The sequence below is a fragment of the Leucoraja erinacea genome, chromosome 9 (genome assembly GCF_028641065.1).
Source record: "Leucoraja erinacea ecotype New England chromosome 9, Leri_hhj_1, whole genome shotgun sequence".
Lineage (NCBI taxonomy): Eukaryota > Metazoa > Chordata > Chondrichthyes > Rajiformes > Rajidae > Leucoraja > Leucoraja erinaceus.
The window spans coordinates 65,271,167-65,292,856 of record NC_073385.1 but is presented as its reverse complement, the minus strand read 5'-3'; the positions used below and the strand labels follow the sequence as shown (position 1 = coordinate 65,292,856).

Genomic DNA, 21,690 nt, shown 5'->3' with positions numbered 1-21,690 from the left:
CAGAGAGTGGTGAATTTGTGGAATTCCCTGCCACAGAGGGCAGTGGAGGCCAAATTACTGGATGGATTTAAGAGAGTTAGATAGAGCTCCAGGGGCTAGTGGAATCAAGGGATATGGGGAGAAGGCTGATTGGGGATGATCAGCCATGATCACAATGAATGGCGGTACTGGCTCGAAGGGCCGAATGGCCTCCTCCTGCACCTATTTTCTATGTTTCTATGTTTCAGGTCTGAGCTGCATTACTAATCTCTGGAGGGTCGTCAAAACTATCAAATATATCACCGCTTTGACATGGAGTTGATTTGGGATCTTCTCAGCTGATCTCATTCCAGCTACTATCAGTTCAGTGTGTGGAGACGGGGCCAAGTTAAATGACTGTTCACAACAAAGGCGTTCTTTTTACTTAGGGAGCCAAGAAACAAGAATACATTACATCTTCTAACTGGAAAGGGAGTGCAGGGGGTAACTTCAACTGCACAACACCATTTAGCCCTGGAGCTGTGACTTTGTCCGTGCTAGATTTCATATTTGGAGGAAAAGCTAATTCTCACTTTCAGTAGCTCGTTTAAAATGTACTTCTTTACAGAATGTGGGTGCTGCTGGGTTGCTGGCTGATCATGCCTTGTTGCCCAATCTTAATTGTTGTGGAAAGAGGTTCTGGATTTACAAACAGCAACAATCAAAGAATGGTATAATATTTCTAAGGAACGGCATGGTGGCGCAGCGGTAGAGTTGCTGCCTTACAGCGCCAGAGACACAGGTTCGATCCTGACAAGTGGGCGCTTGTCTGTACGGAGTTTGTACCTTCTCCCCGTTACCTGCCTGGGTTTTCTCCGAGATCTTCGGTTTCCTCCCACACTCCAAAGGATGTACAGGGTTGCAGGTGAATTGGCTTGGTAGCAATGTAATATTGTCCCTTGTGTGTAGGGTAGTGTTATGGGGCTGTCCCACTGTACGAGCTAATTCAAGAGTTCTCCCGAGTTTCCCCTGATTCGAACTCGGAGATTTACGGTAATAGCCGCTCGTCGGTACTCGGGGCTGTCGTGGACATTTTTCAACACGTTGAAAAATCTTCACGAGTCTTCACGAGCTTACCGCGTTTCCCGAGTACCTGCCGTTAGCGTTACGAGCCGCTAAGAGACATCCCGAGCTCCAACATACCCGCTACGTACATTCTACGAACTCACCACGAGTTTGTTTTTTTTAAAACTCGGGAGAGCTCTTGGGTAAACTCGTGTAGTGGGACAGGCCCTTCAATGTGCGGGGATCGCTGGTCAGTGTGGACTCGGTGGGCCGAAGGCCTGTTTCAGCACAGTAACTCTAAACTAAACTAAAGGTCATAATGTTGTGAGACTTGGAGGTAAAGTTGCAAGTGGTGAGGTCCCTATCACTTGTCTTTCTGATAATCATGGGCCTGTCCCACTTAAGCGATTTTTTAGGCGACTGTTAAATTCATGATTTTATACCTCTCTAGAAGATCACCCCTCATTTGGGAGATTTATTTATCTTCATATATTTTAGGACATTCAGCACCTCCTCAGCTGTAATATGGAGTGTCGTCATTTTTACCAGGACATTAATTTTCCAAAATTCACCTAGTCTATATGTCTTTCCCCACGGTAAAAACAGAGGAGAAATAAATACTCATTAAGGACCTTTCCCATCTCCTGCAGATCCACACAGAGATGATAGCTTTGGTTTCTGATCTTATTAGTTCCACTCTTTCTCTTGATGTACTTATAAAATCACTTTGGATTATCCTTAATCTGTCTCCTTTATTATCCTTAGTCTGCAGAGCCATCTCTTGCCTTTTATTGCCTCCTGATATCGTCAAGTATGCTCTTCAATGCCCTGTAGTCCACCAGCGATGCACTTCATCCCAGCTGCCTTTACCTGATCCATGTCTTCTTTCAAAAGACAATAGACAATAGGTGTAGGAGTAGGCCATTCGGTCCTTCGAGCCAGCACTGCCATTCTATATGATCATGGCTGATCATCCCCAATCAGTACCTCATTCCTGCCTTCTCCCCATATCCCTTGACTGCCTTCTCCCCATACCCCTTGACTCCACTATCTTTAAGAGCTCTATCTTACTCTCTCTTGAAAGTATCCAGAGAATTGGCTTCTACTGCCTTCTGAGACAGAAAATTCCACAGATTCACCACTCTCTGTGTGAAAAGGTTTTTCCTCATCTCCGTTCTAAATGGCTTACCTTTTATTATTAAACTGTGTCCCCTGGTTCTGGACTCCCCCAACATGTTTCCAGCTTCTAGCGTGTCCAAACCCTTAATAATCTTATATGTTTCAATAAGACTCCCTCTCATCCTTCTAAATTGCAGTGTATACAAGCCCAGCCTCTCCATTCTCTCAGCAAATGACAGTCCAGCCCGGGAATTAACCTTGTAATTCCTCACCAGAGCCTCATTCTCTCTCATCGTACAGAGTTTCTCTACTCCTACCTGGTTAGTTATTCATTTAGAGCCGAGGAGGTGAATGATGCAAAGGCTGAGTCTCGAGTTACTCTAATTTGTAAAATAACATATCAGACTATTACAGTGGCAGAGCAGTAGAGTTGCTGCCTCACAGCACCAGAGACCCAGGTTCCATCCTGATTACAGGTGCTGTCTGTACGGAGTTTGTATGTTCTCCATGTCCCCACGTGCGCTGGTTCCCTCCCACAAGATGTGCAGGTTAATTGGCTTCTGTAAACTGTTCCGAGTGTTTAGGATAGAACTAATGTACTAATGTGTGAGTGTTCGGCACGGCCTAGGTGGGCTGACAGGCCTGTTTCCATGCTGCATCCCTAAACTAAACTAAATAAATCAAACACTTGAAGACCAACATGTGGGACTGTAGTCTTCCGCTGTCTGTTCAGAATCAATGGTGAGGGGGCCAGGCGGAAGAGGGCTCTGCCCGAGTTCACTTCCTGCCCCTATTCCGGGGTTATGTCCGTGCCCGGGTGGTACTAGAGAAGGACTACGCATTGTCACGGGCACCCTGGGGTATATCCAGGACCGCTGGGCACCGCGGGGGGGTGGAACGCTTCCTTAATAAGGATGGGGAAATAGTTATTCAACAATTCTTTGTTTTACTTGTAATTTAGTTTAGTTTAAAGATACAGCGCGGAAACAGGCCCTTCGGCCCACCGGGTCCGCGCCGACCAGCGATCCCCGCGCACTAACACCATCCTACACCCACTAGGGACAATTTTTACATTTACCAAGCCAATTCACCTACAAACCTGTGCGTCACTGGAGCGTGGGAGGAAACCGAAGATCTCGGAGAAAACCCACGGGGAGAACGTACAAACTCCGTACAGACTGCACCCGGGTCTACGGCGCTGAGTTCGCTGTAAGGCTGCAACTCTACCGCTGCGCCACCGTGACCGCCTGTACTATGGTGGTGGGTTTGGTTGAATTGTTGAGTTTCGTAAATAGTATTGTAACCAAATTGAATAATATTTCTGGTTATTTTTTTTTTAAAAATGGCGAGGGAGCTGTGAAGAAGGAATTAACGGTTAAAGGGGCAGTCACACAAGTGATAAGGGCTGAAGCCATTTTTACCAGGACATGTTGGTGATCATTTCCATAATCCTCAGAGCTGGCCGCCTGAAACTGCTGTGCGATCCATTCCTCGAGCTCCCCCATTTCCCGCACACACTCATGGAATACCAGCGTTTGTTCCAGCTTCTGCATCCTGCAAATTGAGCACGTTCCCCATCAAATCAGCCACAAAACATCAATGTCACATTTAGTCAACTTAAAGTGTACACTGCAATTATGGGCACAATGTCTGAGGAAGGATGAGTTGGTGCTGCAGAGGGTCCAGAGGAGGTTTACGAAAATGATTCCAGGAATGAGTGGGTTAACCTATGATGAGCGTTGTCGGCACTGAGCCTGTACTCGCTGGAGTTTAGAAAGATGAGGGGGGACCTCATTGAAACATGCAGAATAGTGAAAGGTTTGGATGAAGTTGATGTTTCCACTAGTGAGAGAGTCTAGGGCCAGAAGTCATAGCCTCAGAATTAAAGGATGTTCCTTTAGGAAGGATATGAGAAGTAATCTCTTTAATCAGAGGGTGTTGAATCTGTGGAATTCTTTGCCACACTAGGGTGTGAAGGCCAAGTCAGTGGATATTTTTAAGGCAGAGATAACTAGATTCTTGATCACTATGGGTGTCAGAGGTTATGGGGAGAAGGCAGGAGAATAGGGTTTGGAGGGAGAGATAGATCAGCCATGATTGAATGGCAGAGTAGACTTGAATATCCGAATGGCCTAATTCTGCTCATTACTTATTCTGCTCATTCTGCTCACTACCTATGACCTCACTTATGAACACGGAGAAACTATCTTCAGAAAGGAAGAGAGCTATTGTTGCCGGATTGTCCTGGATTTTGCATCAGCATAGATATATCATAGTTTAACTTGTATAGAAGGGCAAAACGTCAAAGTTAATGATACAATGATATGACTTGGTGATGCAAAGAAACTTGGTGGTGTTATAGATAGCCAAGAGGTTACATATAGGCATGTTAAAGATCAGCTGGAATGTTTGGGGCAAGTCATGCTACATGGAATTTAATTGGCAAATGCAGTTTGGGTAAGCAGATAAGTGTAGGATTGTAAGGGCCATGGGATACTGATGCAGAGGGAGTCCTTGAGGGTCACTGGTTTTGAAAGTTGCCGTACAGGTGGATAAAGTGGTGACGAAGACATATGGGATGCCTGCCTTAATTGCAGCATTTCAGCAATAAGGAAAGACCGGGGAGGCTGATTTTCTTTTTCCCTGAGCAGAAAGAGCAGCTATATAGTTATGAGGGACTTTAACATCAAAGGAGCATGTGATCCTTTGCTGAGGATCGCCTGTGGAAGAGCCTGTAGACTTTAAGACCGTGAAGCCCGCGGTCCCCGGTAAGAAGAGGCTGACTCGGGAGCTCCATGCCGTGGAGTGTTCCGACCCATCCCGACGCCGGAGTTTCCACCCCGCGAGTGCTTTGGACATCGGACCGTCGGACAGTGGCGACCGCGGAGGGTTCAACAGCCCCCACGAACAAGGACAAAGAGGAAGATGATTGAACTTTATTACCTTCCATCAGTGAGGAATGTGGATTCCGCTGTGGTGGAAGTTTATGTTAAATTTTATTTTATGTGGCTGTGTGTCTTGTTGCTGTGTGGTAACTCAAATATCACTGTACCCTAGTTGGTACATGTGAGAATAAATTTGAACTTGAACTTGAACTATAGATAGGGTTGATAGCAAACAACCCCATTCTTGCCATGGTGGGGTTGTTTATGACTTGAGGTCAGAGAGATAGGTTTGGAGAGGGTTTGGGGGCATTTATTTTACATGGAGGGTGGTTGGAGTGTGGAATATGGTGTCTGAACTAGTAGTGTATGCAGATATTGCCCAGACCCTGCCCAGTCCATCATCGGCTCTGACCTCCCTACCATCGAGGGGATCTATCGCAGTCGCTGCCTCAAAAAGGCTGGCAGCATCATCAAGGACCCACATCATCCTGGCCACACACTCGTCTCCCCGCTACCTTCAGGTAGTAGGTACAGGAGTCTGAAGACTGCAACGTCCAGGTTCAGAAATAGCTGCTTCCCCACAGCCATCAGGCTATTAAACTCAACTGAAACAAATCTCTGAACACTAATAGACCATTATCTGTTTATTTGCACTTGATCTGCTTATTTATTGATGTGTGTATATATTTATATAATGGTATATGGACACACTGATCTGTTCTGTATTTATGCCTACTATACTCTGTTGTGCTGAAGCAAAGCAAGAATTTCATTGTCCTATCTGGGACACATGACAATAAACTCTCTTGGCTTGACTTGACTTGATATTCTCACAATATTTGAGCATCTAGGCAAATACTTGAGGTGTTATGGCACAGACGGCTTGGATTCAGACAGGTAGAACAGCCAGCAAGGATGTGGTCTGCCACAGGGATTGCTTCTGTGTTTTATGATTCTGGTAAAGCAGTTATCAGCCAGACAGAATGCACGAGGTGAGAAAGGGCTTTGGTGGGTTCCCCGTCCACGTACCTGGTAGACCAAAGATCCTGCAGCTCCTTCAGCCGCTGTCGAAGGTGCTCCTGAGGCTCATCTACCATGTCAAACGTGATGAGCCCTCGGAGCGGAAGCTCCTGGGAATTCTTTTGCAGCTCCTCGGCAAGGCCTTGGGTATTCTGGATCTGTCCCTTGAGAGACTGAAAACATTTGAGCCGATGAAAGAATATAACGGGTGCAGATGTGGGAAGAAGTTATGTTTACATTGTACAGTGAAATAAAACAACATCCAGCTCGATTTTGGTACAGGAAGTAAAGCCAGTATATGGTGACAGATCTGTGCAAAGGGTCTCGACCCGAAACGTCGCCCATTCCTTCACTCCAGGGATGCTGCCTCACCCACTGAGTTACTCCAACATTTTGTGTCTAGCATATGGTGACAGTTCCTCCCATTCCACATGCTGCAGACAGAATATATGTTGACCACACACAAAAACCTTTAACTATGGCTACCACACTGAATTGGGGCAGGGCTGTCATTCTCCAACCAGTCTTACCATCTCCAACTACATTTTATCTCGGTTTGCTTTGTTGTTACCCTCGCCTCACTAACAATTATCTATTTATTTAAGAATGAATTGCAGGTGCTGGTTTAAATCGAAGGTAGACACAAAATGCTGGAGAAACTGAGCGGGTGAGGCAGCATCTATGGAGCGAAGGAATAGGTGACGTTTCGGGTCGAGACCCTTCTTCAGACTGATGTCAGGGGAGGGGGCGGGACAAAGATAGAATATAAATTGAGACAGTGAGACTAGTGGGAGAACTGGGGAGGGGAGGGGGAAGGGGATGGAGAGAGAAAGCAAGGGCTATCTGAAGTTAGAGAAGTCTATGTTCATACCGTTGGGGTGTAAACTACCCAAGTGAAATATGAGATGCAGTTTTCACCCACCATCCTCATCTTTGGACACCCTGTGCGTAGGGGAGAGGGTAGGGCTGAAGATGTCCTGGTTGGGTTGCTCCTGGGGAAGCTGGGATCCGGAGAGGGCCAAAGGGCTCTACCCGGGCCGGCTGCTATCTGAAGTGCCCGGGTGGGAGAGAAGTCAATGTGTCACCTTAGAGTTCCGGACCGCTGGGGGGTGTAAACTACCCAAGTGATAATATGTATTATGGTGGTGGGTTATGGCTGTTCCTGTAGTGTAATTTGCTCTGGGCCATTCACTCTGTAAAAAAAAAAAAAAAAAAAAAGTAAAATATGAGGTGCTGTTCCTCCAATTTGTGCTGGGCCTCACTCTGACAATGGAGGAGGCCCAGGACAGAAAGGTCAGATTGGGAATGGGAGGGGGAGTTGAAGTGCTGAGCCACCGGGAGATCAGGTAGGTTAAGACGGAGATCAGGTAGTTTAAGACAGGTTAGTGCTTGGGGCTGGCGATTCTCTAGGGTCCGCAACCAGATTAATTTAGTTCAGTTTAGAGATACAGTGTGGGGACAAAGCCCTTTGGCCCACCGTGTCCATGCTGACCATCGATCACCGTACACCATTTCCATGTTATTCCAGTTTCGTATCGTACACACGAGGGGCAATCAACAGAAGCCTGTTAACCTACAAACCTGCACATCTTTGGGGTGAGGGAGAGACGGAGCACCCGGAGCCCACGTGTCCAGAGAGAACGTAAACCCACGTGTCACAGAAAGAGGCAGCAGCTCAAAAACTCCACACATGCCAATAGTTTCCTTTGTTGGGTCAGGAGTCTTTTTTTTAAATTAACCCATGTCTGGGACTCTTTAGTGATGTGATGGCGGCAGCTCAAAAGCGGCTCGAAGCTCTCCCTTTCGGTTTTTGTTTCTATGATACCAAAATACGTTGTTTCCTCACCTTGTTGGGCTACAGTGTAACCAGTCAGTTTTTTTTGATACTGAATGGCTCTTTCAGCTGCTATTGTGAAAAGGTAATTTTTAACTCTTTAAAGGGGGAGAAATATATATTTAAAATTAGAAGGGCAGGAGAAGATATGGGCTTTTAGACATTACTTCAAAGATACAGTGTGGAGACAGGCTTTTCGGCTCACTAGGCCCACGCTGACCAGCGATCACCCTGCTCACTAGCACTATCCTACACATCAGGGACAATTTACATTTTACAGAAGCCAATTAACCTATAAACCTGTAGGTGTTTGGAATGTGGGAGGAAATTGGAGCACGTGGAGAAAACCCAACGCAGGTCACGGGGAGAACGTACAAACTCCGTACAGACAGCACCTGTAGTCAGGATCGAACCCGGGTCTCTGGCGCTGTAAGGCAGCAACTCTACCGCTGCGCCACCGTGCCGCTCTAATGAGGGATGTGGGAAGTGCAAGCCTATTTTCAAGAAGGGAAGGATAGGAGTATAGGGAAGGGGGAAGGTGGGAAAAGGAGAGGGGAAGAGACGGCAGAAGGAAAGATAGAGGGAACTGTAAATGGGAAAATGATTATATTGATATGAGTGAATAGACAATAGACAATAGGTGCAGGAGTAGGCCATTTGACCCTTCGAGTCAGCATCACCATTCAATGTGATCATGGCTGATCATCCACAATCAGTACCCCGTTCCTGCCTTCTCCCCATATCCCTTGACTCCGCTATCTTTAAGAGCTCTAACTCTAACGCTCTCATGAAAGAATTGGCCTCCACTGTCTTCTGAAGCAGTGAATTCCACAGATTCACAACTCTCTGGGGGAAAAAGTTTTTCCTCATCTCCGTTCTAAATGGCTTACCCCTTATTCTTAAACTGTGGCCCCTGGTTCTGGACTCCCCCAACATCGGGAACATGTTTCCTGCCTCCAGCGTGTCCAATCCCTTAATAATCCTACATGTTTCAATAAGATACCCTCTCATCCTTCTAAACTCCAGAGTGTACAAGCCCAGCTGCTCCATTCTATCAACATATGACAGTCCCGCCATCCCGGGAATTAACCTGGTGAACCTACGCCGCACTCGCTCAATAGCAAGCCACGGGATTGGAAAAGTGTCAGCGATGCCATGGGAAATGGGAATATGGTTTGAGGGATGGGAAAGGAGGGCACATAGGGACAAAAAACAGGGATATGTGTGCGTGCTGTGTAGGGAGGTGCAGGGAGGGGGGGGGAGCAGGGAAGGAAATGAAACAAAAGGCTGGGTATGGGAAAGAGGGATGAATGGTCTGACACGTTTGACAGAATACAAGGTAAATTCCCGGGATGGCGGGACTGTCATATGCTGAGAGAATGGAGCAGCTGGGCTTGTACACTCTGGAGTTTAGAAGGATGAGAGGGAATCTCATTGAAACATAGAAGATTGTTAAGGGTTTGGACACGCTAGAGGCAGGAAACATGTTCCCAATGTTGGGGGAGTCCAGAACCAGGGGCCACAGTTTAAGAATAAGGAGCAAGCCATTTAGAACGGAGGCGAGGAATCATTTTTTCTCACAGAGAGTGGTGAGTCTGTGGAATTCTCTGCCTCAGAGGGCGGTAGAGGCAGGTTCTCTGGATGCTTTCAAGAGAGAGCTAGATAGAGCTCTTAAAAATAGCGGAGTCAGGGGATATGGGGAGAAGGCATGAACGGGATACTGATTGTGGATGATCAGCCATGATCACATTGAATGGCGGTGCTGGCTCGAAGGGCCGAATGGCCTCCTCGTGCACCTATTGTCTATTATCTATAATACAAAACCAAACACGTGTGTGAAGGTGCTTGTAAAGTATGATGTCATATTTGCAGTAATTGCACACACCTGCTTTGCATTAGAGTACATATCTGTTATTATTGCAACACAACTACTTGCCTCATTGCAGTCGACCAACTGCGTTTTCCGTCCCGGCTCATTCGGTCTGCTCGCCCCATACAATTCCCAAAAGACGGTTCGGAAAGACGATTACCCCACTTTGTGGACTTGCCAACCGCCCATTCAGTTGCTGAGGGCCCCAAGCACGATATTCATCACATTGCTCCTTTGCTCCTTTGCTCCTTGGTCTGGCAACGCGTGCCAAAAACATTGCATTTCAACTGTTGAGGCTGAGAAATCCAATGTGACCACACAAAAATAGCTTCAAGCGGGTTCTCAACATTTCCTTCAATCTATCTAAATCTTCATCAGCTCAAGGAATCCCTGGCTCATGACCACTGAAAATAAGGTCATAAGTGATCGGACCAGAATTAGGCCATTCGGCCCATCAAGTCTGCTCCGTCATTCAATCATTTCTCTCCCCCCTAACCCCATTCTCCTACCTTCTCCCCATAACCCCTGACACCTGTACTAATGAAGAATCTGCCTCTTAAAAATATCCATTGATTTGGCCTCCACAGCCTTTTGTGGCAAAGAATTCTACAGATTCACCACCCTCTGACTAAAGAAATTCCTCCTCATCTCCTTCTTAAAAGAATGTCCTTTAATTCTGAGGCTATGACCTCTAGTCCGAGACTGTCCTTATGCCCCTGTCCCACTTAGAAAACCTGAACGGAAACCTCTGGAGACTTTGCGCCCCACCCAAGGTTTCCTTGCGGTTCCCGGAAGTTGCAGGTGGTTGCCGGAGGTTGCAGGTAGTGGAAGCAGGTAGGGAGACTGACAAAAACCTACGGGAACCTCCGGGAACCTCCGGGAACCGCACGGAAGCCTTGGGTGGGGCGCAAAGTCTCCAGAGGTTTCCATTCAGGTTTCCTAAGTGGGACAGGGGCATTAAGGAACGTCCTTGAATTCTGAAGCTACGACTAGTCCAAGACTCTCCCACTAGTGGAAACATCCTCTCCACATGATGATATGAAGAAGATTACGTTGAGCACCTTGGATGTCTTTGGTAGGAGCTCATGGCCATGCTAAAACTGCAGGAGTACATAGTCCCGCAAATAATCTACCCCATCAAATTGCCTAGGAGTGAACTGCAGATGCTGGTTTAAACCGACGATAGACACAAAATGCTGGAGTAACTCAGTGGGTCAGGCAGCATCTCTGGAGAGAAGGAATGGGCGACGTTTGGGGTCGAGTCCTTTCTTCACACACGTTGGTTCCCACATTGAACTCGTCAGCTACCTCAGAGCCCTCAGACTGGAGTGGAAGCACTTCCTTGAAGGACTGACTGCCTGACAAGTTTATCCTAAACTCCATAGATGCCCAGTAACTTCCAGACACGCTGGGTCAAATGCACAGAATACTCATCCATTTATATTCCTGTGATGAATTTTCACTAGTGGCATTGTAGATAACAACAAGTAAAGAGTTTAGTTATGTTTAGTTTAGAGATACGATGCGGAAACAGGCCCTTCGGCCCATTGACTCCGTGCCGACCAGCGATCATCGCACATTAACACCATCCGCCACACACTCGGGACAATTCACACCAAGTATACAAACCCAGGCCAATTAACCTACAAACCTGTCTGTCTTTGGAGTGTGGGAGGAACCAAAGCTCTTGGAGAAAACCCACGCAGGTCATGGGGAGAACGTACAAACTCCGCACAGACAAGCACCCATAGTCAGGATCGAACCTGGGTCTCTGGCACAGTAGCTCTACCTCTGCGCCACCGTGCCGACCCAATGATGTGAGTAAAAGTCAGATAAGGCAAACAGCAAAGTCAGACTGAATCTTACCAACTGTTCAGAGCAAGATTCATATTAAAATGTATTTGGACAGACACATGGAGAGGAAAGGTTGAGAGGGATGTAGGCCAAGCATGGGCAGGTGGGAATACTGTAGATGGAACTTTGGTCAGCATGGGTAGGTGGGACTAGTGTAGATGGCACCTTGGTCAGCATCGGCAGGTGGGACTAGTGTAGATGGCACCTTGGTCAGCATGGGTAGGTGGGCCTAGTGTAGATGGCACCTTGGTCAGCATGGGCAAGCAGGCACAAAGGGCCTATTTCTGTTCTTTTTGACTCGGTGATGCTTGGACTCCATAGCACCACAGAAGATTCACTAGATTATAAATAACATCTGGATTTACTAATTGGAGTGTTGCAATATTTATTTTCTATTATCTTGAGCAGGCTCTCTCTCTGGAAGTGTATTTGGAAATGCAGAAACCAAGGCGTCCTTTAATTAAGACGATGCTTACCCTGTGGTTCTTGACCAGCTTCTGAGAAACAGCTTCATTCTTCCCACAATCTTCGCTTGACACAAGTTGAAGTTTTTCTGCTGCCCAGGTGTCCAGTTCGGAAACATCTGCAAGGAACTAGATTCATTGGATAGTTATATGGACGGGAAAGGAATGGAGGGTTATGGTCTGAACGCAGGTAGATGGGACTAGGGGAGAATACGTGTTTGGCACGGACTAGAAGGGTCGAGACGGCCTGTTTCCGTGCTGTAATTGTTATATGGTTATATACAGGGATAAGTTGGCGGCGCGACTCTCGTCAGCAGCGGCCTCTGCAGCCTGTCCGCGTTTTTATTATTTTTTGTGCAGTGGAGAGATAAGTTGTGGAGTGCAGTGGAGAGATAAGTTTTTTTGGCCTTCCATCACAGCGATGTGATGGATTTTTATGTAAATTATGTTGTGTCTCGGGTCTATTTGTTTGTAATGTATGGCTGCAGAAACGGCATTTCGTTTGGACCTCAAGGGGTCCAAATGACAAATAAATTGAATCTTGAATCTTGAATCTTGAAGTTGCTGTTGGTCGGCACGGGCAAGTTAGACCGAAGGGCCTGTTTCCATGCTGTACTGTATGACTCTATGACTATGTATTATTTACTGTTATAATGAGCAATTGTGCTGGAGATGTCTTTGTTCAGCAGCATTGTGTATTGGTTGTTAGAAGGAGGGTTTTGGGTCGCACATGTGCCATCATAGAAGGCTCTCCAGGACTCGGCTTACCTGGTTGAACTGTACCGATCGCTGCAATTTCTTCCCCCTGTCGTCACAGGCCCTCTCCAGTCCTTCCCAGCTGCTCTGCAGCTCCGTGCACTGGCCCTCAATGCCGTGGGCCATGAAGTGCTGAGAGCTGATCATACGCTTGCCAGCCTCCAGTACCTTCTGGATCTGCTGCTTATGGGTCTTCACTTCAACCTGTAACTCCTGCACCAGCAGAAAGGTCTATGGTTACAAACGGACCAAATAGCAAGCCTGCACGTCACGCGGGGTGGAGGTGGGAAAAGAAGGGCTTAGCGCAGGCATGGAACAACGAAGGACAGGGAAATGAGCCTGACCAGAATCACAGAAGCACGGAGTTTGTACGTTCTCCCCGTGACCAGCGTGGGTTTTCTCCAAGATCTTCAGTTTCCTCCCACACTCCAAAGACGTACAGGTTTATAGGTTAATTGGCTTGTTAAATGTAAAAATTGTCCGTAGTGTGTGTAGGACAGTGTCAGTGCGCGGGGATCGCTGGTCGGCACGGGCCCGGAAGGGCCTGTTTCCGCTCTGCATCTCTAAACTAACAAACCAGTTGGAGGGGGTAGCCCCATCTTCCGACCTCCAGGTTGCCCCCTCCTCCCCCCAACATCGCCATCTCCACCACCCTCCCGCCCCCTCCTCCCTCCACCACCTCCTCCTTCGCTCCTGGAGTCGCCGACATACTCCACCTTGGAAGCGACAGCAGGTGAGAGGGGAGGGAACCTCGTGGTGACTTAAGGGATGCACTGAAACACAAAGTGCAGGAGTAACTCAGCTGACTGAATCAGTCTGAGGGCAGGTCCAGACGTCACCTATCCATGTTCTCCAGAGCTCCGCTCTAAGATCTTTGCTCCAGAGATATCTGACCCGCTGAATTACTCCGGCACTGTGTGTCCTTTCGGTGGGTGAAGAAGGGCTCGCTGGTTCACTTTGCCAGTTGGAACCGGGGGGTCTAAACGGGTGGGTAGACCGTGTGAGCCGGGGATGGGTCGGCAGGTCCGTCTCTATATCCAGCGTCTGTTACAAGGGGGGGTCGTTAAAATAAGGATTTACTGTATTGTCTTTGTGAAACAGCTGGGGGAGAAGATCAAGAGCATAGTTGATTCTTTCACATTGGAGGGACACAAGCAGGAAGAGCGCTCGCCATTCACAGTGCCGTCTGTGGCCGCTCAGGGAATTTTAGTTGAATTCTTGTAATTTTGTCCGGATTGTCGGGATGGACGGACCATCAGTGGCCAGAAAATTGGTGTTCAACATGAACTAATATCCAAACAGAGCCAAGAGAAAGAGAAATTCTCTAGAATTTAGGAGATTGAGGGGGGATCTTATAGAAACTTACAAAATTCTTAAGGGGTTGGACAGGCTAGCTGCAGGAAGATTGTTCCTGATGTTAGGGAAGTCCAGGACAAGGGGCCACAGCTTAAGGATAAGGGGGAAATCCTTTAAAACCGAGATGAGAAGAACTTTTTTCACACAGAGAGTGGTGAATCTCTGGAACTCTCTGCCACAGAGGGTAGTTGAGGCCAGTTCATTGGCTATATTGAAGAGGGAGCTAGATGTGGCCCTTGTGGCTAAGGGGATCAGAGGGTATGGAGAGAAGGCAGGTACGGGATACTGAGTTGGATGATCAGCCATGATCATATTGAATGGCGGTGCAGGCTCGAAGGGCCGAATGGCCTAGTCCTGCACCTATTTTCTATGTTTCTATGTCTATGTTTCTAAAAGCCCCGCTAAAGGGCCTGTACCACTGTACGAGGTAATTCAAGAGCTCTCCTGAGCTTAAAAAAAATCAAACTCGTGGTAAGCCCGTAGAATGTACGTAGCGGGTACGTCGGAGCTCGGGACGTCTCTTAGCGGGCCGTAACGCTAACGGCAGGTACTCGGGAAACGCGGTAAGCTCGTGAAGACTCGTGAAGATTTTTCAAAATGTTGAAAAATGTCCACGAGAGCCCCGAGTACCTACGAGTGGCTATTACCGTAATTCTCCGAGTTTGAATCAGGGAAAACTCGGGGGAACTCTTGAATTAGCTCATACAGTGGGACAGGTCCTTAACTGGGTCCAGTAATAGCTAAAGGCTGGAAACCTCCCTAGACCTAGACCATGGTCCTGGCCAAGCTGGCCATCCGCCAGTCACGGCGCCAGGCAAATGCTTGCCCCTTTACCGGGCTTACGTCTGCACCCGGGTGATGTTAGAGAGGGACATATTGGTACAGTAGTTATTTAGTATATATGTAACGTAGGTGTTTGGTATTTAGTGTCTGAATAATTTGATGATTTTGTAATATGGTGGTGGGTGTGTCACCACTGTTTTTTTTTGGTTTTTGTATCGTGTTCGTAAAGGGCCTGTCCCACTTGGGCATTATTTGTGCGTCATTTAGGCAACATCATTTACACATCACGACGCAAGACACATGCATTGACGCGCGCGTAATGCGTGTATTGCGTGCATTATGCGTGTGGTGAGACGTGGTGACGTAGGCAGTGACGCGCGGTGAGTGCGCGGCACCCCCAGGATTTTGGGATGCTCAAAATCCTCGCGCGCCACCTACGAGACGCGCAAGTGATGCCTAAGTGCGACAGGCCCTTAATCTAGGTATGTTGCAAAGCCTACCTGAAGATCGTTGAAAATCTGTCCCTTCCCGTGTGCGCGATTTTGGCGCCGTTTAGAGGGGAGCGGGTTTAAAATGCAATTTTCCCTAGGCTGTTTAAATCAAGGTTTTTCAGCCTAGTTAATTATTAACGAAAAATCGCTGTAAGATTCCGGAGCTGGAGCTATTTTTAGTTTTAAGGGTTTTATTTACTTGTTATAGTAGGTTAAAAATTAACCTCTAAACCCGCGACCGCCGACAACAGGTCAGATCTCATACAGGGGAAAACGGAAGGTAGGCTGTTTATTTTTACGTTAAAAAGGGCTTCTTAAGATCCCTTTATACAAAGTTTAATATTGCGAGTAGCTAATTTTGGGCCCATTATATCCCGCAGTATTTTTCTAGGCATTTGAGGGCACAAATCTACCGCAATGTGAACGTTTTAAACCAGCGCGTTCACAGGATCCCACTAGAAAGCTGATTTAAATGGACTTTAATTTACAACAATTGAACACTAAATTCCTTCCATTTGGCCTATAAATTAATGTAAATGAGATTTAAAAATCATGTTTTATTGTGAATTATTTGTGAATATTATTTGGACACTTAGGCTATTTAAAAATGTTAATCATTTATTAAGAAATGGATAGATGTTTAGATCTAGTAATTGAAGTTTGAAATTAGCTATAATTGGGTAACTAACTAATTATATGCTTTCATTTCAGGTCATCCAAGTAAGATTATTTTTTATTTGTTTCAGAATGCTTCAATCTATGATAACTGAAAATTTCATTCAGTTCTCTTAATTTTTAATAAAGTTATGGGCTTTTGACTGTCCTCGATCACAGCTTTTTTGTTATGTCCATAGAAAATCAATAGGGAACAAGATGCTAATTTCCGAGTATGAAAATGACCATAACTTTTTAAATACTTGAGATATGAAAGTGAATTAGGTGTCAAATTAAACTTCTTTTTATGCTTTATCTGATGGGATAAATTGCAGCCTTGATTTTTAAAATCTCAACATTTTGTAACATTGCTACTTAATCAAATAAATTATTTTTCATCCAAGAAAAAGATAAAAAGTCTCATGGCCTGGGTAACATCAAAGAGAGCCCAACCTTCTGTTTCTGTAGCAAGCTCTGAGCCGCGTCCACAGAATTGCCAAAGTTACTTGAAGAAGCATTGGGCATGCGTTCAGCAATCCACTTCATCTCTAAATCACTGTTGTGGTGGAACTCGTATAGGGCCACCATTGCTTCCAGGAGTTTCCTTCTCTGTTTCAGAGGTATCTTGAGTGATTCAAACCTGTGCAGACAGGGAGATGGATACAAGAGCATTAAGTCATAGATAATAGGTGCAGGAGTAGGCCCTTTGAGCCAGCACCACCATTCGATGTGATCATGGCTGATCATCCCCAATCAGTACCCCGTTTCTGCCTTCTCCCCATATCCCCTGACTCCGCTATCTTTAAGAGCCCTCTCTAGCTCTCTCTTGAAAGTATCCAGAGAACCGGCCTCCACCGCCCTCTGAGGCAGAGAATTCCACAGACTCAAGGTATGCCTACTTTGAAGAAGTTCTCCTCCTCTCTCCAGAGACAGTTTCACAACCTCCCTCGAGCTGTTTCCTCCCATCCCCCCGCCCTCGGGCTCCTCCTCCTCCCTTTTTCCTTCCTTCTCCCCCCCCCCCCACCCCCCATCAGTCTGAGAAGGGTTTCGGCCCGAAACGTCGCCTATTTCCTTCGCTCCATAGATGCTGCTGCACCCGCTGAGTTTCTCCAGCAATTTTGTGTACCTTCCACAGACTCAACACTCTCTGTGAGAAAAAGTGTTTCCTTGTCTCCGTTCTAAATGACTTACCCCTTATTCTTAAACTGTGGCCCATGGTTCTGGACTCTCCCAACATCGGGAACATGTTTCCTACCTCTAGCGTGTCCAAACCCTTAACAATCTTATGTTTCAATGAGATCCCCTCTCATCCTTCTAAACTCCAGGGTGTACAAGCCCAGCTGCTCCATTCTCTCAGCATATGACAGTCCCGCCATCCCGGGAATTAACCTTGTAAACCTACGCTGCACACCCTCAATAGCAAGAATGTCCTTCCTCAAAATAGGGGACCAAAACTGCACACAATGCTCCAGGTGTGGTCTCACTAGGGCCCTGTACAAGTGCATGGAACTTTAAAATGATTGCCTCTCTAATCCAAGTGGAAGACTCCTAATTAAACAAGTGAACATTTTGAAAGCACGAGGGAGGTGAAAATGTTGCAGGGACCGATGACAAAATTGTCAGCCTTTTCCCACGTACTGAGAGCTGGCCTCCCCATTCCACTGGCTGAGATTCCAAGAAGCTGCCTCCCAACTCAACCCCCATTCCCGTTCCCCAACGTCCTGGGTAGCAAGATTCCCATTCCCCTCCTCGACATCCTGGACAGCAGGATCCTCGTTCCTCTCCTCAACATCCCGGGAACTAGGATCCCATTCCACTCCCAGAGATTCCGAGCACCAGGATTCATATTCTGCCGCCTGACATCCCAAGTAGCAGGGACCCACCGTAAGATTCAGAACAGTTTCACCATTCCAATCCCCAGAGCCAGCACATGATCATCTCCGCTCCCTTCCTTGCCCCCATCTGTCTATGTCCCTATCCCAGCCCCAGGTGGCCAACACCACAGAGGTCAGGTATCTGCTCCCCAGTCCCATTCCCTAGAGCCAGACCCTGATATCTCCATTGAAGACAGACACAAAGTGCTGGAGTAACTCAGTGGGACAGGCAGCATCTCTGGAGAGAAGGAAAGGGTGACGTTTAGAAGGGTCTGAACCTGAAACCCCACCAATTCCTTCTCTCCAGGGATGCTGCCTGTCCCGCTGAGTTACTCCAGCATTTTGTGTCTATCTTTGGTGTAAACCAGCATCTGCAGTTCCTTCCAACACACCAGTGTCTCCTTTCTACACTTTCCATTCAAGCTTTTCCAAGGCAGTCACGGTGTTAATGTCTTACTCCTTCAATGCCCCTTAAGCACCAATTACTCTCCCCTATACGACCACTCGTTCCAAATTTCTCTCCTTCCCATCCAATAAGTCTCACCAGTCTAAATGTTTTTGCGTCTGTTCCAGTATCCTCTGTGAGTCAAAGTGACCAGTCGCCATCTTCTTGGCACGATTGACAATGCTGTTCATTTTCTCGGCGAGTTCACGCATATCACCCTCCAGCCATTTGTGTTCCTTCAGTAAGCGCCTGCTGGATCGCAGATCACGGCCCGTGTCATTGCTCTGGAGAATCTTCTCAATTTGGTCAAGTTTTGCTTTCGCATCCTTGAAAGAGAAAGAGTCAGCGGAAATTCAATTATATTTTTTTTTTTCAAGTGTTCTTGATTTTTATTTGGTGTTTGGTGTTCATTCGCCTGAGATAAAATGTAGCTTCTGAGATGTATTGTAGAGTATCGTGGAAATATTAATGCTGGAAATCCATAACAAAAATGCTGAAAACGCTCAGTGTGCCATGCAACATTCATGGAAAGAGAAACAGTTACACTTTCGGGTCATAATGTAACGTTTCCCATATAACAGCCATTTGTTATATGGACATTTTGCATGTTCTTTTTTTTTTTGCGATTTCATTAGAAGTTATACAGCACAAAACAGTACCAACCTAATTTTAGGTGCCAACTATGTAATACCGTAATCCTTCTATGTAAGCGTTTTATGTTATCGATAAGCGCAAGAAAAAGAAAACAATAGAAAGAGGAAAAAGTGGAAAAATAGATGGTAGAGAGTAGAAAAACGTGAAGTGTGTAAATAAAAAATAAAAAAGGAAGAGAGAAAGTGGAAAGTAGAAATGGAAGAGAAGGCCCCTTAAAAGAGAATTTTTCAAATCTGTATTCGGATACCGCTGCATCACATGATTCCAAAAAGTCGATGAAAGGAGACCAACTCTTTAAGAATTGGTCATATTTATCTATTAGTCGGAGTCTCATTTCTTCAAATGTAATTATAATCCGAGCCTAAAGTAGATTAAATATTATTGACTAGACATAGAAACATAGAAACATAGAAATTAGGTACAGGAGTAGGCCATTCGGCCCTTCGAGCCTGCACTGCCATTCAATATGATCATGGCTGATCATCCAACTCAGTATCCCGTACCTGCCTTCCCTCCATACCCCCTGATCCCCTTAGCCACAAGGGCCCATCTAACTCCCTCTTAAATATAGCCAATGAACTGTGGCCTCGACTACCCTCTGCGGCAGAGAGTTCCAGAGATTCACCACTCTCTGTGTGAAAAAAGTTCTTCTCATCTCGGTTTTAAAGGATTTCCCCCTTATCCTTAAGCTGTGACCCCTTGTCCTGGACTTCCCCAACATCGGGAACAATCTTCCTGTATCTAGCCTGCCCAACCCCTTAAGAATTTTGTAAGTTTCTATAAGATCCCCTCTCAATCTCCTAAATTCTAGAGAGTATAAACCAAGTCTATCCAGTCTTTCTTCATAAGACAGTCCTGACATCCCAGGAATCAGTCTGGTGAACCTTCTCTGCACTCCCTCTATGGCAATAATGTCCTTCCTCAGATTTGGAGACCAAAACTGTACGCAATACTCCAGGTGTGGTCTCACCAAGACCCTGTACAACTGCAGTAGAACCTCCTTGCTCCTATACTCAAATCCTTTTGCTATGAAGTCCCAAGGTCAAACTATCAAAAGACCTTGGATAGTTCAGTTTAGTTCAAGGGTTCCCAAACTGGGGTAAATTTCGCCTACCCAAAGGGGTTTCTTTTTTTAATTCTGGATTTGTACACTCTGTAGTGTAGTCCTTGTACACTCTGGAGTTTAGAAGGATGAGAGGATATCTTATTGAAACATATAGGATCATTAAGGGTTTGGACACGCTAGAAGCAGGAAACATGTTCCGATGTTGGGGGAGTCCAGAACCAGGGTCCACAGTTTAAGAATAAGGGGTAAGCCATTTAGAACGGAGACGAGGAAACACTTTTTCACACAGAGTTGTGAGTGTGGAATTCTCTGCCTCAGAGGGCTGTGGAGGTCAGTTCTCTGGATGGTTTCAAGAGAGAGCTAGATAGGGCTTTAAAAATAGCGGAGTCAGGGGATATGGGGGGAAGGCAGGAACGGGGTGAACTGATTGGGGATGATCAGCCATGATCACATTGAATTGCGGTGCTGGCTCGTAGGGCTGTATGGCCTACTCCTGCACCTATTGTCTATTGTACATATTGTTTCTCATTGACTAACTGTTTGGTTCTGGTATACCGGTATCTGTTCATCATTAGTTGTTCATAAATAAGTGAAATAACATTGTTATGTGCTATTAAAGTTGCCGGGGGTAAACGGGACAGAAAAGGTTGGGAAGCCTGGTTTAGTTTACTGTCACGTGTACCAAGCTACAGCAAAAAGCTTGGGCTGCGTGCTAATACAGTCAGCAGAAAGACAATACATGGTTACAATGGGGCCATTTACAGTGTATAGATACATGATAAGGGAATAACGTTTAGTGCAAGATAATGCCAGTAAGTTTGATTAAGATAGTCCCAGGGTCACCAAAGAGGTAGATAGTAGTTCAGCAGTGCTGAGAAGAAACTGTCCCTGAATCTGGAGGTGTGTGTTTTCACACTTCTATACCTTTTGCCTGACGGGAGAGGGGAGAGGGGAGAGGAGAGAAGAGAGAGTGGCCGGGTTGCGACTCGTCCTTGATTATGCTGCTGGCCTTGCCAAGGCAGCGTGAGGCATAAGGGAAGGGAGGTTGGTTCGTGATGGCCCCACCTGCATTTGGTCTCTCTGATGCAGAAGAGATAACATTGTAATGCAATGGAACACATTGGCCATATTCTCACAGCAGTGTGGAAGAATGGGAATGAGCTCATTCGGAGATGAACTGCTGCGAAAGATACTGAAACCTTTTCTCTGGATGGAAGACAGAATTGAGGGACTGGAATTCAAAAAAAAAATTGGTCTTACGCTTCAGAGCGAGTGGGAATCTCTTTCCACAGGAGGTTGTGAATTTTTTAAATGTCATCTTAGATTGCCGGATGCTCAATCCTCAAATATATTAATTGATAAATGGTGTGGATATGAGATAGGGAGAATTACTGTGAAAGTGGATGAGGAGCAATATCTGTCCTTTGACTACTATTACTTTAATTCATTGGACCTAAGATGTTTGGGTGACCTGAATCATTAAAATGTACACTCATAAGATCATAAGTGACAGGAGTAGAATTAGGTCATTCGGCCCATTCA

At 46.2% G+C, this 21,690-nt stretch overlaps 1 protein-coding gene across 1 annotated transcript in view; it reads right to left on the bottom strand.

The window, feature by feature from the left end:
• Nucleotides 1-21,690, bottom strand: part of sptbn5 (spectrin, beta, non-erythrocytic 5) — a 217,314-nt gene that overhangs the window by 93,006 nt on the left and 102,618 nt on the right. Inside the window, exons 24-29 of the mRNA XM_055641059.1 lie at nucleotides 18,528-18,754; nucleotides 16,563-16,749; nucleotides 12,838-13,038; nucleotides 12,082-12,198; nucleotides 6,057-6,220; nucleotides 3,564-3,696 (exon numbers count right to left, since the gene is read on the bottom strand). Coding sequence (XP_055497034.1) covers nucleotides 3,564-3,696; nucleotides 6,057-6,220; nucleotides 12,082-12,198; nucleotides 12,838-13,038; nucleotides 16,563-16,749; nucleotides 18,528-18,754 — 1,029 coding nt within the window. The remainder of the gene's footprint in view (nucleotides 1-3,563; nucleotides 3,697-6,056; nucleotides 6,221-12,081; nucleotides 12,199-12,837; nucleotides 13,039-16,562; nucleotides 16,750-18,527; nucleotides 18,755-21,690) is intronic.